The sequence below is a fragment of the Eubalaena glacialis genome, chromosome 12 (genome assembly GCF_028564815.1).
Source record: "Eubalaena glacialis isolate mEubGla1 chromosome 12, mEubGla1.1.hap2.+ XY, whole genome shotgun sequence".
Taxonomy (NCBI): Eukaryota; Metazoa; Chordata; class Mammalia; order Artiodactyla; family Balaenidae; genus Eubalaena; species Eubalaena glacialis.
The window spans coordinates 15,468,642-15,485,673 of NC_083727.1; the positions used below are offsets into that span (position 1 = coordinate 15,468,642).

The window sequence follows — 17,032 nt, forward strand, 5'->3', positions numbered from 1 at the left end:
GCTGCTTCCTACTAGCTATCTATTTTACGTTCGGTAGTGTATATATTGGACCACTCCACTTTTTTTTTTTAATTAATTAACTATGTATTTATTTTTGGCTGCGTTGGGTCTTCATTGCTGTGTGTGGGCTTTCTCTAGTTGCGGGGAGTGGGGGCTACTCTTCCTTGTGGTGCGAGGGCTTCTCATGTTGCGGAGCACGGGCTCTAGGCACGTGGGCTTCAGTAGTTGTGGCACATGGGCTCAGTAGTTGTGGCTCACGGGCTCTAGAGCGCAGGCTCAGTAGTTGTGGCAGACGGGCTTAGGTGCTCCGCGGCATGTGGGATCTTCCTGGACCAGGTGTCGAACCCGTGTCCCCTGCATTGGCAGGCGGATTCTTAACCACTGTGCCACTAGGGAAGTCCATGACCACTCTACTTTTAAATTATCCATTTTCCTGGAAGCTCTTTGCAAGAAAGAGCATGAAACAAAAGTAAGTGTTTTGTGATGTTCTATTGTCAAATGTATTAAGGGTGTTGGAAAATCATATCCCTCAGGTGTTGTTTAAAGATTAGCCAACACTTCAGTTTTATAAATCATATTTAGGCAAAAGCCAAGAGTCTAGAGAATGAGAGAGATTTGTTTTCTTTTGTTTGAACCACTAGAGATCTGATCTAAAGGTCTTATCCAGCCACTAAGGAAAAGAAATATGCTTCCCTCTTTGTTACCTCTATCTTTAAATGATGGAGAAATAAGAAAAAGCTACATTCTAGGATGTGATCTCAACTTATAAATGCATGTTACAGGAATAAATCACAAATACCCATGTGAATGAAGACTATTTCACCTACAGAATTACACAGTGAATAATTTCTCCCATACTCTTAGCCACTGTCTTGCATAAAATAGAACACGGCTAAAACGAATGAAGACTTTAAAACACAACACAAAAGACACATACACTCATATTTCAAACTGTAGGAGAATCTTGTAGGGACCAATATTTCTCTTTTTGAAGAAGAGTTATCTGAATTCCAGCAATGCTTTTAGTATGTTATTTTCTTTTCCTTCTACTATATTCCATCCAATAAAACTGAGTGTAATTTTTTCATAGGAAAAAATCTAAGATGGTTATCTCAAGTTGACTGGGTCAGAAGTTACTTACTTTCTTCTTTTCTATTGTATACTGCAAAAATTTTCTATCATAACCACTGTATCACTTTTGTAGTAGGAATCAATGCAATCTTAAAATGGATTGAAAGTTCTGAACCTGGAGAAATTGAAGCAATTAAGATGGTAACTCAGTGAATCAGGAATACATTCTTAATAAATTTATTGGCTAAGGAGAATTGCAAAAGGAAATCATTACATCACCCCCTTGCCTATGTAGAGGCAGGGCCCCACCCGGAGGGGTGTCCACACTCAGGCTGTGAGTCCAGCCGGGCTCCCATCCCAAACCAAATGGGTCTTTTCACTTCCCACTAACCACTCCCCATTAACTCACAGTTCCTTCCTCCAGGGACAAGTCAGTGAATCACTTTAAAAGATGGCCTTTCATTTATAATTTTTCTTATAATAACCAAACTTGCCACAATCGGAAAATTTAAGGCTAAAGTGTTACGATACTTTCCCTGGAAATCAGAACAATCCTTTTCTGACAGGAGCTGTTCTGAGGCCACCCTGGGAATTTTAGCAACTTTGATTAGCATGAGTCCTGGGATGCAGCCCAGGGCTCCCTGCTGACTTACGTTTGCTTAAAATGATGCTGTGAACTACTCTGACCCATAAAGTTGCTGTTTTGATACTGTTCTCTGGGCCCAAGTATTAAGACCAGTTTCTCCTTTGTCCCATTTGGTACATCAGAAAAAAAGTTTGAATATTAGAGTGCACAGTGGTTTTGCTTAGGATGAATTCTGACCTTTAGCAAGCAGAGCATTACAAAATCACAGCCCACTTCCTTCATTTGAAATAATTTTTTAAAAAATAAAATTATTCTTATAGCTAGAAAACTGAACACTGCTATGTCCCTGTTTTCAATCTAAACATTAGGCTCATGCCATAGAAGAGTGAACAGATCCAACAAGTTAGGTGTAATTGTTTTCCGAGCACTGCTTCTGGGATATCAGCCATCAAGAAAATCTCTCTGGGGATTAGGTATTCAATAAAATGCCTCTATAGAATTACCTCATCATAAATCACCATATCCTATCTATTTTTACAAGGGGGGGGAAGGGGAACCCTGTACCATTAAGATGACTATGAAAATTTCATCATAAAGCCCTGCCTTCACCCAGTCATAAGTATATTAAAAATTCTTTTTCTCTGAAGTTTAAATAAAAGCAACTTTCCTTTTAATAATGCTTGAAAAAGGTCTTCATTTGTTTAAAGTGGAAAATTATATATAAAAGAGAGGGAAAAGGCCTTTCTCCAATTTACTCATAGGTTAAATTTTCATACTAATTAAAGTTGCTAAAATTAAAAGTTTTGGACTTCCCTGGTGGCGCAGTGGTTGAGAATCCACCTGCCAATGCAGGGGAGATGGGTTCGAGCCCTGGTCTGGGAAGATCCCACATGCCGTGGAGCAACTAAGCCCGTGTGCCACAACTACTGAGCCTGCCCCAGAGCCCGAGTGCCGCAACTACTGAGCCCGCATGCTGCAACTACTGAAGCCCGCGCGCCTAGAGCCCGTGCTCCACAACAAGAGAAGCCACCACAATGAGAAGCCCGTGCACCTCAACTAAGAGTAGCCCCTGCTCGCCGCAACTAGAGAAAGCCTGCGCGCAGCAATGAAGACCCAACGCAGCAAAAACAAAACAAAACAAAAAAACTTTTGACAATTGAGAAATGTAATGCTATTATAAATAGTACCGACTGGAAAACGTTCATCCATTTAATCAGTGTAGCATTTTTCATCTTTGCTTTTGTGCCGTCAGCCCTGTTTTTAAGTGGGATGCAAGTTCAAGGAAATGTCTCTATATCTGCAACTAACTTAAAAGTGCAATCAATTAGAGTACAATTCTGAGTCCATGTTTATTCACTCAGTATTTACTGACCCCTTCCTACGTGTCTGGCACTGTTCTGGGCACTGGGCATTCAAAAATCAATAAAACCACTACTACTGGACCAGATAAATTGAAAATAAACTAACTGCAATCAGTCTATATACAGAATTATCAAAACATAATGCTTGGTCTTATTTTTTTTCCCTCAAGAGAATTGTTACATCTAAATCTAATGTTTTTAAAATGTCTTTAAAAAATAAAAGTCCTAAAAAGAAACTTATTAGAAATGGGGCACCGTTTCACCAATAAAACATATGGCTCATGGGGATTCCCAAAGAACACCGAAGCAGACTCTCCTATCTCCAGCCAGGATTGTACCAAAATCGTCCTAAACATATAAACTCTAATAAAAAACAGCAAGTAAACATTGTAGCAAGGAAACATTCATTAAAAAAAATAATAATAAAGTCATAACTGACTATCCTAGTCCAACTAGGATTCTGAGCAAATCTACCGTGCATGTCCACTGTTAATGGGTTAGGCATTGTTTTTTTCAGGAAAAAAAAAAAGAAGTTTTACCCAGAAATTACATACATTTCAAAAAAGTAATTTAGTACATGCTTTCTATTTGCTAAAAAGAGCCATTAATCCCACATTCGTATTATATTGTACCTCTAATTGCTTTATTCATGTGTGTGCTCATCTGTGAACTGAGTACATGAGCATTTTGGGAAATTCCTGAGCATCTTCCTTTCAAAGCGCCCCAAACAACCCCCTAGCCCTTCAGCTCCAAGGGGTTTTTAATCTGATTGGTCGATTCTGGGAGGAGCTACATTTCCCAGAGAGGAAGGTGCATTATTTCTCTTTTTGAAGAAACAGTTAAATGAATTTCAGTAGAGCTTTTAGCATATTACTTTCTTTTCTTTCCATTGTATTTCAATAAAATTAAGTTTAGTGCTTTTTTAATGGAAAAGTGTAAAATGGTTATCTCAAGGTGACTGGATCAGAAGTTACATTTATTTTCTCCTTGATACTATTCTCTATTTCACTCTGTGTTCCGGGGCTGCCTAAGTTTCAAGGTCTAGAACTCCAGTGTGGTACCGGTAGAGACCTCTACTCCTTTTGGCCCAAGTTCTGACCAGCTTTGGGGGAAAAAACACCATCCTCCTGGACAGTTCAGTACAGCCTCCCCTACCACATGTTGAAATTTGGAGGCCACGGGTAACAAAGAGGGTTCTCTGTCTCCCTCTGCAATTGTCTCTTGCATACACATGTCACTCAGGGACTTGAGGGGGTGGGCTGGGTGTGCTAAAGCTCTCTTAGCCTGAGTGTCTTCCTGTGAACGAGAAAAGGGTGTCCCTGCTGGGCCAGCTCCTGCTGGCCCCTGGGCTGAGTGCCCTGGGGCTGGCACAGCTTCAGCTACCCTGAGGGTGACCTGATGTGTGGTCCAGGATGTTCCTGGGTCCCTTGGCAAATACCATCAAATATCAGCACCTATCCTAAGACCTCTTCTGTTTCTAAGGGTGACTTTCACAGTGTTCTGAAGTGACTTTGTGGCTCCAAGGGAGCGCCTGAGGGGGTCACTGCAAAGGGAAATTACAAACACAGGGGAGCTAGTCTCCACTCCCATCCCTCTGGTAGCTGTGTTTTCATCTGCTTTTACGTGTTGAGGTTCATCTAAGACTGCTTTAAGAGAAAGGATTCTGCTGTTTTTTGAAAGACTGTGGAAACCACTGTTTCTAGTTTACCTCACACATGTAAAAATTTCCTACTTTAGGTCACAACCGACTTGACTGCTTGATGCTAGAGGCCAGCAGGGGACGTGCTGATGAAGGGGAAGAACGGAACGAGGAGGAGGAGGAGGAGAGGCCCTGACTGCAGCTGGCATCTTGGCTGCTCTCTGCCCTACAATATGGTTCCCATATCAAGTAACCCAAAAGGCAGGCACATGACCTGTGTACGTGTGTTGACAGCAACCATCATTTCAGGAATATACTCTTCTGAAGAAGATTAACTTTACTCATAGCAATCTTACCTATTTTGATCAGTGGCCTGGCACCAATTTGAAGACATTTACCTGATAGAAAGTCATGGGAACAGTTGAGAACAGTAGTTCCTGGTTGAATCCAAGAAAGGGGAATCTCTTCCGGCTTGGGTGAGCCCAAGATCACAATGTCAGCCTCATGAAGCTAGAAAGAAAAAGAAAAACACCACACACATTTTCAACGGTAGCATAAAGACGTGACAATCAACGTCAAATGCCTTCAATGTAACAGACAACAATCTTCAGAGTTCAGTTCCACACGGATGCACTGACAGAATCACTTTACTAATTTAATAATGTAGCTCATATTAGTACAAACCAAATGTGATCACCATATCCTAGATAAAAAAAGGAAGCTTTAAAAATTTCTTCAGGGGGACTTCCCTGGCAGTCCAGTGGTTAAAACTCTGCTTCCACCGCAGGGGGCTCGGGTTCGATCCCTGGGATGTGGCATGTGGGGAACTAAGATCCCACATGCCGCACGGCATGGCCACAAAAAAGAGAGAGACAGAGAAGGACAATTCCATCATTGTGATCTGTACAGCAACAAAGAAAATAAAAGTGTTTACTCTTATTAAAAAAAACAAAATTTCTTCAGGGCAGTCACTTCAGCATATATACTACGTGTAGTCTTATCATTTACATATTTTCAACACTAACTGCACTATCAAGAAAAAGGATGGGGCCGAGGAAACTGCACTGATGGGAGGAGGAGACTGCAAGCTGAATGGGGTGGACAGCATCCTGACTCATGCAGCATCCTGACTTAGCGGGGAGATAGTGCTGGTCGCAGTGAAGCCACTTGAAGATCTGACCAGTGCAGGGAGCCTTCCGGCCTGTACAACTGCATAATCAAAATTAGACCCATATGGAACTTTTACTAGATCCATGGACAGATTTGCAAGAGCTCAAGCAAGAATCTCATTTTCCTTGAGGTCCTGGTTAGTCTCTTGTCAAACTGTTTTTGTTTTTGTTTTTCTTAAAGAAAAAGGAAACAATGCAACCACTACTACAAAAGACATTCACATGTCTGCCCTGTTTGTACTTTGATAACACAGCACAGGAGGAACATGTCTGGAAGGACAGTTATGAAGTAGGGTAAGAGGTTGGCTCTGGCCTCAACAGAAGAATGACCACTTGTCCCAGTACCAACTAAGCAACCAAAGACTTCAAACTGGATCCGTATGTGGAGGGAGAGAGCTGAAGAAGGAATCTTAGACCCATGGGGAAAATACCAACAACTGCACATGTCAGCTCACAAATACGTGAGGTTGGTGTCATTATACCCATTTAATGGACAAGTAAACTGAGGCTCAGGGAGTGTAAGTACCTCTATGGTATGTCCTGTCTCCCTAGCAAACCCAGCCTTGGAATACTCAATACTCTATGAGGCAGAAAGAGAGGGAAGCTGACAGCCCTCCACGCCGTAGCGCTGATGGCCCCTCCCCCATTGCTTTTTCCACAGACTTCAATGCCCTGCAACTGACTACAGACTCCTCAGAATCAAACAGACAGGAACGGAAGACAAAACACAAAAACTCCCCCAGTCCCACTACCCTCACCCAACCACCCAACAGCCCAGGAAGTGAACGGGCTCCAGTGGTCCTCATCCGCTCTCAGCTTGGACACGCTGATCGCTGAAGATCATGGGGAAGGACCAGGCCAGCTCCTCAGCCCGAGTCCGTAACACTGTTTGGGCAAGAGGCTGCATCAGCTAAAGTCTCAGGAATCTTGGGAACAAAAAAGCCAAGATCTAGAGCAGCTCCGAGCTCCCGTGATAGAGGAGAAGCATGGTGAAAATTTAAATGCACGTCTTTTCAACGAGCCGATAAAGCCAACTCTTACAGGTTAACATCCCAGAAACACTTGATCAGCTGGATCATGCAAATAGGGGAGAGCAATTCAATGAGTACCGCTAACGAGGCCCGAAGGTGCTCACTGCTTTTCAGCACCGCCCTTTATTAAGGCACAGGAAGAGGAATACGTTAAAATGGTATCTCTGTGAGTCTGTATTAATCACATTCAAAAAGAGGTCCCTACAGGAAAAACCACTTTTTTAATGCCCAAGTCACAGTACTGTGAACCCAAATTAAGAGGTTTACAGCCAATATTCCCAGCAATCTAGTGCGTTAACGTCCCATGGGTTCTGTACAGATAGAGCTGAAAGGCAGCTAGACTTGCAGGAGATGTCATATTTAGGGGAAAAATGTGTTCTTATGGAAAGAGGATTTTAAACATCTGATAAGAAAATATCTGTGTTCCTTTACCACTGCAGACACTCAACCACAGTAAGACCTGAAACACAGATGCTTAGCGTGTGGCAAGTGATCCGCGGATAAGAAACGCCATTTCGCTGCATTTTCCACGCTCGACGGCGGCAAAAACAGCACATGTTAAAACATCTACAAAAAGGAAGTTAATATGTACAAGACTGCAATGTTCATTCTGGAAAAAGCCAAGGATCACAGGTTTAATTGAGTCCCCTAAGAGCACTTAGTTTCCTACATGTGGTGTCTTCGGTACAACCTGTTCTTTTCATTACCGATAAATCTCGGAAATCTCATTCTGACCCCTTAACTGTGTACCTAGACTCAGCTCGAAAGCGGGCTGTGCTAACAAGCAACTGGGGGGGCAGTTGATCCCACAGAGTAAAGGCCAAAATCTCCTCCCCCAGCCGTGATCGCATCGGAGATGCTAATCTTTCTGGAAAGGAAAAGTGCTAGATGCTTAAATCAATAAATAACCCACGGAGGCCCAGGCGAGGTTTTTAATGAGCTACTCAAGGAGAATTATCATCTCACTGGCTGTTTCTACTTTCTTCCTCCCTAATGGGAAGGACCCTGGCCAAAGCCTGGCTTGAAACTTTACTCATAACAAAATATTGCCTTCTCTGCTGAGACTTGAGTGGAAGCAGCTTTCAGCGAACCGCCCACTCCCCAGGCAGAAGACCAAATGTTAAAACAATCGCAAGACACAGATATGCAGGCATTTAGTGTGGAGCACGTGGGAATGCAGAGGGTTTAGACACCATGAAAACTACTTTTCTGAAGTCACTGATTTTTCAGGGAGTGTGGGTGGGGGACAGGTCTCAGAATACAGAGGGGGAGATGGAGGACAGATAGGACTTGCAGAGTTAAAAGGAAACTCACAACTTTGTATTTAGCAAATGAAATGCATTTTAAAATGGAAACTCCACAAAGGACAGCCCCACCTTCCTAGTTAGAAGACAGGACTTATGCTATCAACGGTTTTGAAAGGGCATATATGAATCTCAGGCATGAGATCTGTATGCCTACAAAAGGTAGGACAGGTTAAAAAAAAAAAGGTTTGGAGCTATGTCCTGAAGCATCGTGACTGAATTACCTGAGACCTATCAAACCTGCTTCTACATCCTTCAAAAGTGATCAACACAATTCAGAAAATAAAGTTCAAAATGAAGAACAATACTTAAAAAAAAAATAGGTACTTTCTCCAGCAAAGACACGCTTCTCAAATTACAGTGACTGAAGAGAATAAGAGATCCAGAATTCTTTAGTGAATATACTCATTCACCTGCCATCTCTCAAGTGCCGCCTGGGGCAGACACTGAGGTTGCTGAGGATCGGAATATAAAAATCCCTGCCTACAAGATTTGAGAGCTGGGGATCTTCAAGATGGAGGCGCAGGGCAAACCACTGGAATACGGAAAAGAAACAATTAAACATTCGATTTCTACTTCTTTTGCCCGCACAGTTGGTAAAATACTTAAAAACTTTGCTAGTGTTTAACACCCGGCAGTCCCTGTGCGACAGGGACATCCTGGCAGCTGTCACACACAGTTAAGTACAGGGAGGGGCCCCGAGGGAGGGAGGGTGAGAGGTGACCGGGCCCTCATTCAATGAACTGGGACACTTTGTGGTTAGTGGAAGCCGGGTGAGTGGCTTTACAGATCACATCATGTTCCGCAGAAGAGTCTTCACAGTGCTCTGCAATGACAGGGCGTGTCTGTGAAATCTCATGTGGCTGTGGAGGCCCCGTGGCTATCTCATGGCAAAGTCCTAAAAAGAGTGAAGTGTTTTTCTTTTTTATTAAATGTCACTTTCTTTCAATAAATGCCAAATTCCCGAATTTGCTGGCCTTTTCTTGACAACAGATAAGTAGTTGTCAGACCGGGCTACTCTGGTGGCCCTCACACCATCAGCTGTGTTTTAGGAAGATTACTCTGGATGCGGGATTGAGAAGGATCGGAGGGGCTGAGAGGGAAAGCATTACACTGCAGCAGGCAGAGGGCAGGTCTGGTAGGAAGCTGGATGCCTGGAACCGAGGAAGGTCAGGAGGATGGGGGTGCAGGCTGGGATCTGCCAGCATTATAGACATAGTTAAAACTAGCAGCTTGGACAAGATCCCCGAGGGAAACCGGTAGAATGGGGAGAAAAAGGTGTTTAATGCATCCCTTGGGAGCACTCATCTTAAATGACAAAAGAAGGGAATAAATGACACGACTCTGGTGCGACCCCAGACACAGGAAGGAGGACTGGGTGCCTTCAAGCAGGCTGCTAAGGGGAAAGGGTGAGGTCAACCGGTTCCAATGACGCCCAATGGCTAAGCAAGCTAAAAGCAAAAAAACTCCGTTTTTGGCAATTAGGAACTCATCAGTGACTTTATTATAGACATGGGTATTGGCAACCATGCCTGGGTAAACTCTTGCCCTTTGGGTCCAGTGTGTTCCCTGCCTATGGAGATTTCACTGAGGCAGAGTTTTTCATGAGCAGAGTCCCTGTTTATCCATAAATTATTCAAACTTAGAATGTCTAACTTTTTATTCGAATTAACTGAATATCTACCAAAGGATTCTTGCTTTGTACCCATGGATAAATATACATATTTTCCTGCAATATTAAGCATACTACCAAATGAGAACATCAAAATAACTGTGTAAACACTCTAAAATAAGAATGTCAAACCATGTTCATTCAGATGTTGTAATACTTTGGCAAGATAAGAGAATGAGTCTCAGCAAAAGGTACCTCCCCCACTTCATCAAGTGATCTCATCCCAGAGAATTTTTTTCCTTTCTGGAATTGCCTATGTTTCTTTTTTCCACTCTCATCTGTGATCAGTAGGACATTACTGGCTTTTAAAATTAAGACCTATTTCATAAATCAGAATGACTACAAGCCAAATGGATAATTTGGGAGTATGGTCACAGCACTTATCTCCCCAATTTTTCCCCCGAAGGTTAATAAATGACCTTCCTTTTTCTAAGAAGTTCATGTCTTACCTCATCATTCAACATATTTACTGCTCAACGTATGAGAAGAGAGTATCAAAGATAGCCAGTTGTGCCCCAAATGTTACAGAAAAGACAGTTAATCCCTCTTCAAGTTTACTTGATTCTCACATAAATTATGATGGATGATAAAAGGAAAATGCAACCTCAAATCCAGTAATGGATATACTTTGATTCATCAAGAATAATTCCCTTTCTCACACCCTAGGAAGAAATAAAACTAAAAAGTAGGGCTGAGACACAGAGAGAGAGAGAGAGAGAGAGAGAGAGAGCGTGAGCTCACACCTGTGTGTGTGTGTGTGTGTGTCTGTGCGTGTGTGTATGTGTGATGAGAGGTAATCTAATATGACAAAGACTCAGAACCACATAGCACAAAAATGTGGAAAAGACCAAGTTATGGTCCCCAGATCCACGAGAGGCAAGCCGCACTTCACAGAGGCAGGACAGCCTTATGATTTACGGTTATGCCGTGTTGAAGTTAAGGTGAATTGATGTGACTGTGGGAAATTCAGCGTTGCGTCGCATTTCCTGCCATACTTGTGCTTTCCAATTCTGAACCCTGGGCTGCACACAGGATTTCTGCATCCCACTTCCCCTGAGTAACTCTCTGGCCTCAGTTGCCTCCTTGGAGAAGTGAAGAAGCTGCACTTGACAGAGAGGAATTGAGGTGCAGAGGGAAGAGCGTGGCAGGTGGGGTTTATAAGACCCGGATTCATATCCAGGCTCTGCTCCTTTTCACTGACAACCAGGGTCAAGGCACCATACGTAACACCTTGCTTTCAGGATATAACGCTAGTGAGCTAGTATATGAAAAGACTTTGAAAACGAAAGCTGTACACAAATGTAAGGTGCTTTATCACTATAGATTATGTTAAGACCTACCAACTAGAGTATTCTAATTCTACATCCTTAGGAAGCATTTACACTGGAGAGGAAGGGGTAAAAGATAGAGCCAGGCTCTGCCGATGGTGCGTACAGGCAAGCAGGGATGATCTGTAGGTGGACGGGAGGTGATGTCACTGGCCTGATCTCTGCAGGACACAGCCTGGAGCCCTTCCTTTGTGCAGTACCTGCCTTGAACCGTCTGAGACTTCACACGCCCCCTTTGGATCTCACGCCAAGTTTCAACAGACTCTCTCAGATCCCTTTCTCAATGCTGCTAAATATAAATGGCCTGATTTGGGGGTTTTTTAAAAAGTTCTATTCACCTCCTTCTCTGGTGTTAATAAGCAAGACAATGATCAGGCAGAACCAAGAGTGAGAAGAATGGGAGCTGACATCCAAAGGCATTTTCAGTCCATGAATATTGAAAAATCTGTCAAAGAAACTCAGGGGGCTACATTATCCAGGTCACTTAATCACACATTACTCAGTAGCCTTGGTATTTGCTTGGCACAAGATCTGTGGTGCTCCCGGGTCGGTGGTATCTTCTCCACCCAGCCACTACAGGGGAGTGGGGTGAGGGGAGGGACTCACATCAATGTGGCTGTACTGCGTGTCCACACACCTGACCAGGGTGCCCCCCACCCTGCCCTCTCAACAGGGTGGACACATCCCTTCTGAAGAGTGCCCCTGGAGGGGTGGTGAGAAGCCCAGGGCTCAGGGAGCAACTGGCTTCCTTATCTTAGGAAGATATCTGTGGGACTATTAACTGTGGGAATGAAACAATGGTGAACTCAACCCAAGTCTAATGTCTTGGGCCTTGGTCCCGCTGATGTTCCCCATGCGAGCTGTCAGATACTTTTGGGTTTTAAAGATTAGACTTTAAAGGTACTTTTAAAGATTGGGTTTTGTGATTATCTGGAATACGAGCTGACATGGGATAGTGGCTAAAAATACTGGCTGTACTGCCACCTCTATCATTTTTAAATTATATACATTTGCATAGTCTCTTTACTTCTCTGAGCCTCAGTTTCCTCATCTATGATATGGGAAGAGTGAGAGTCCTGCCGAATAGGATGGCTGCAGAATCAACGAGATAACACAAGTGAGGGACAGTCCTGGTTCATAGTAGCCACTAACTCAATGATTATTAGCTGTCCTTACTGCTGTTACCATATGTTACTGGTTTAAGTGTAGCCTCTCTGGTGAAAAAGAATTATCATGCTCATCAGAAATCTTGGAGGCCAGAAGGCAGTGGGATGACATATTTAAAGTGCCTGAAGAGGGCTTCCCTGGTGGCGCAGTGGTTAAGAATCCGCCTGCCAATGCAGGGGACACGGGTTCGAGCCCTGGTCCGGGAAGATCCTACATGCCGCGGAGCAGCTAAGCCCGTGCGCCACAACTCCTGAGCCTGCGCTCTAGAGCCCGTGAGCCACAACTACTGAGCCCACGTGCCACAACTACTGAAGCCCACGCGCCTAGAGCCCATGCTTCACAAGAGAAGCCACTGCAATGAGGAGCCCGCACACCGCAGCGAAGAGTAGCCCCCGCTCACCGCAACCAGAGAAAAGCCTGCGCGCAGCAACCAAGACCCAACGCAGCCAAAAATAAAATAAATAAAGTAAAATAATAAATTTATAAAAAAATTAAAAAATAAAAAAAATAAAGTGCCTGAAGAAAAAAAGATCTGTCAACTGAGAATTCTATATCCAGCAAAACTGTACTTCAAAAAAAAAAAAGGGAGAAATGAATACATTTGCATATTAAACAAAGTGGAGGGAGTTCGTTACCATTAGACCTGCTCTACAAGAAGTGAAAAGATACTAGTCATAACTCCAAGCTGTGTGAAGAAATGAGATCTCCAGAAAAGCCAGTATTCTTGTATTTTTGGTTTGAAACTACACTTATAACTTCCTACCCGATTTAAAAGACAAATGCATTAAAAATTATAAATATAAAAAAGAAAAAATAACTCGTGTAACTTGCCAATCTAGTCCAGTTTAAAAGCTAGGGTTTTCCAGGAATTCCCTGGCGGTCCAGTGGTTAGGACTTGGCGCTTTCACTGCCATTGGCCCGGGTTCGATCCCTAGTCAGGGAACTAAGATCCTGTAAGCCACGTGGCTCGGCCAAAAAACAAAAGCTAGGGTTTTCCCCACAATCTCTGGAAAATAGATTACTTTTTCAAGATCTCATATATATAATACACATATATTTAGAATTTTCCAATTCCTTTTTTAAGGCCTTTTGTAAGCCATGCTATATACCGAATTTAAAGCGGAAATGACTCTGTGATAATTTAGCTTTGCTCAAGAAAACAGCCTACTCTGATCCTTCAAGTATGAAAGACCTGTATTTTTTCCTTCTTCTGTTAGTGCTAATTTTGATGATCTCTGTGCTCAGGAGAAACAAGATCCTCTGAGACAAACAAAGTACAACGGTTCTCTTATTCCGGGGTTATTTCTTATACACGCAGCTGGGATTGACCTGATTCGTTGCAGCTGGAGGCCGTTTTGCCATCATCTTCCAGCTGCGCCCGACCGCAGATTCAGAAGAGGCTTCCCAGCCAGTGGAGCAAGTGAGGGCGTGTGAGCACAGCCCCGGGGTGCCTGACAGCCTCTCTTCCCTGGAGAGGGGTACCACTCCGCCTCATAAATACTAAATGCAGAACATTTGCTTTTGGTATCAGAGTGAACTCCTTGGGGTGAGGAAGAGGACATCTCCAAATCTAGGCCAATTCTCACAGGGCAGATGACTGTCCCCTCCTACATAAGGGTGTCATTCCACTCCAGGGGCCTGGGGAGCTGAGTGAGGGGTCTTCGTTTGGGTGGAGGAAGGAGGGCGATTCCTTATCTGGACCCAGAAACATCACACCCAGTGCTTTGGGGTACCAACAGCTGATGCTCCGTAGTGTGTAGCTAATTTGGATCAGTGCCCAGACATTCTTCCCCTCTCCCATGTAAATGCAGAATGCATCTCAAAGCAGAATGCATCTTTGTTTTGATGCTGCAGAACAAAGCAGGAAACTCATTCTTAGTATTCAATCATACACTCAGAGGGGCATAAACTATCAAGCTACCAAATACAGAAGTCAACTCTCTTTTCTGTACTTCTCTAAAAAGGCAAATCTCAATTCTCATGTTCAGACTCCATGAGATTTTATGCATAATCAGTATCCAAAGACTATCTTTAGATCTAGGCAGGCTGTTAGAGAAGGGATCCATTTCTATTTAACTAACTCAATGTAACTACTCCTCAAAATTGTAGGAAGGACTACTATTCCTGGAAGGAGTGATTGGTAAACCAGGAATCCCCAGGAGACACGATCTGAAGTGGAGCAGCTTCTGAGTAACACAGGCATCAGGGAAGGAAGAGGCCCACAGCCCTGGAGGTGAGGACCAGAGGGAGAGCCCGGACTGGCCAAAGCTGGGCACCCACTCTCTCAGGGACACTGTCTCTTACTTTTCCTCCAATGAGGAACCCTGGGTCCTGAGTTTTTATTGTCTCCTTACAATGTGATTACCCACTGGCCTTTCCATTTCCACACTGAGGGTCAATTGCACATCTGTATGGTGAAACTTGCCAGTGTCTTTCCTGACTCACCATCAATAACAGCCAAGCTATTACCAGGGATCCTGTGCTAAGAAAACTTACGTGATCACTGAAATCTCACAGCAGCCCCATGAGGCAGGGAGTATTATGATCCCCATTCTCCACATAAGGAGACAGCCTCAGAGAGGTTAAACAACAGATAAGGCTTGAATCCAGAGCTGTCTCCACCAATGCCTATGTTTTATTGCTTCCCGAGAACACAAATGTTGTCTCTGACTCCAGACCTTCAAAGACAGTTCCTACTGGTTGCAGCAGGCTGCGACTGCTTCAAGGTCATCCCAAACTTGAAAGGCTGCATGTAGTTTAGGAGGTGGTGGACAGGACTCCAGTGTTACAGTCACCCCCTGATCCCCAAACCCTCACCCCCCTGGTTTTGGAAATCCCCCACCAGATGGCCAACAGGGGGTCTTGTCCCATGTCAGGTACAAATAAGCAGGTAAGAAATGCTTTTCAAAGATAACGTCCTGTGACCTAATAGCTATAATCCTTTGCTTGCTCTTTTCTCTCCCTGATACTTAGCATTGTTGATAATGAGAAGCTAAATGGGCCATAATCTTAAAATGCACTGTTAAGATGCACTTATAATGCACTATAATCTTAAAATGCATTGTTGACGGAATTAGAAAACAAAAATCCAAATCTGTTGTTAAATGTATACTTTCAAGGATTCTCACAGTGAAGGTTTTCCAAGGGTGGACACAGCCTGTCCCTTTCAGGTGTCCTAGGACACTAACGTGTGTCTTGGTGTTCTTTGCACCACGTTAACTGCCACCACTGTGGTCTGCAGAGGGCACACTGACCCTCTGAAACCAGGCCCAGGAATGGCCTGTGTTTTAGAAATAAAATACAGGAATAGTGAAAAGTCAAACGTCAGGCAGAAGCATGGAGGCATATCAGCGGGAGGTAAGTGACTAGTGAAGTTGGCTGCTAGCACCAAAAAATGGAAAGATACAGCCTTTATCCTGTGGTGTGAGGGGAGCCTGTTGTAAGTAAGTAAGCCAGGTAGAGAGGGCCAAACGCCAGAGACCAAATGAACTTTAAAGCCAAGTATAGGGAGCCCGGAATCTTTCCCTATTTTTGGCTATAAAGCTGAAGCAATAAAAAGAGTGGAAGTTGACAGCCTATAAGATTCACAGTGGTGCCACTGTTAAGTGCCAAGGACTTAAGAAAACAAAATGTGTGTGCAATGTCAGCTATTGAAAAGAGCCTTCTTAGACATGCGGGAACCAGAATGTTATTCAATTTCTAGATTCTCTAGAGAATAAAGCCTCGCAATCATCTTCTCAAAGTTAGGGTGAGCTTTATCCAAAAGAGTCAAGGTGATTTATTTCCATAATAAAAAAAGCACTTTGAAAGATGTCTTTGTTGTTCAAAAATACAGATACAACTAGCAAAAGTATCTGTGACAGCTGTGAAAACAATGACTTGCCAATGAAGGCATTTTTCTCTTTTTCGTCACAGCTGTTCAGTTCAGGGCAAGTTTACTGTCCTCTTCTACTAAGCTTCCCAACCTAAAATCCTGGCCTCTAAAGTATGAAACATTGTCCTTGAATTCTCTTGAATAGGCTGCCACCACGTGGTGACCACTAAAAAAGCACATAGGTTTGAGTTTAATTGCAAGACCATGTTGCTGGGCTATTTTAAAACAAGAAGGAATTACGTACATCAGATCCACCTGCCACTGAAAAATTACAAATCTCAGTCGAGAGGCCCGTCTCCCCTGGACAGGACTACAACTTGTTTGTTTCCATCCTCACGCTGCGAAGTGAAGAACATGTATTTTTAGATTTTAGTAATTTATTGTACTTAATGCACTTTTAATTTAACTTCACTTTGCTTGAAATTTGTGAAATTCATTGTCAGTTTTTGAAATTAAAAACTTTATTAACTATTTCAGACACGAAAATGTAAAAGAATAACATAACACACCTGGACATCCCATCCCGCCCATTGCCTAGTTTAAGGAAAGGCATGACCAACACAAGGGAAGGTCCCCTAGTCTCCTCTTACCTACCTGCACAGCTTTGTCCTGTCATGGTTTTCCTGATCTGGTTCACAGTTTCCACTCCTTTCTTTATACTTTAACTTTATATGTATGCAGCCCTAAAAATATATACGCGGTATTGATTTAAAACCCTACATAGGGCTTCCCTGGTGGCGCAGTGGTTAGGAATCCACCTGCCAATGCAGGGGACACAGGTTCGAGCCCTGGTTCAGGAAGATCCCACATGCTGCACAGCAGCTAGGCCT

General features: G+C 43.4%; 1 protein-coding gene across 12 annotated transcripts in view; it reads right to left on the reverse strand.

The window, feature by feature from the left end:
• The window catches only part of MTHFD1L (methylenetetrahydrofolate dehydrogenase (NADP+ dependent) 1 like), a 290,546-nt gene that overhangs the window by 255,472 nt on the left and 18,042 nt on the right, over positions 1-17,032 (reverse strand). For 10 of the 12 annotated variants that reach the window (XR_009702806.1, XR_009702808.1, XR_009702807.1 and 7 more), the window contains exon 8: positions 5,056-5,167. The exons of the other annotated variants lie outside the window; for them this stretch is intronic. Coding sequence is in view for 6 of the 10 variants with exons in the window: in XM_061206826.1 (XP_061062809.1) it covers positions 5,056-5,167 (112 nt within the window). In the remaining 4 variants the exon portion in view is untranslated. The remainder of the gene's footprint in view (positions 1-5,055; positions 5,168-17,032) is intronic. 12 annotated transcript variants of the gene reach the window in all.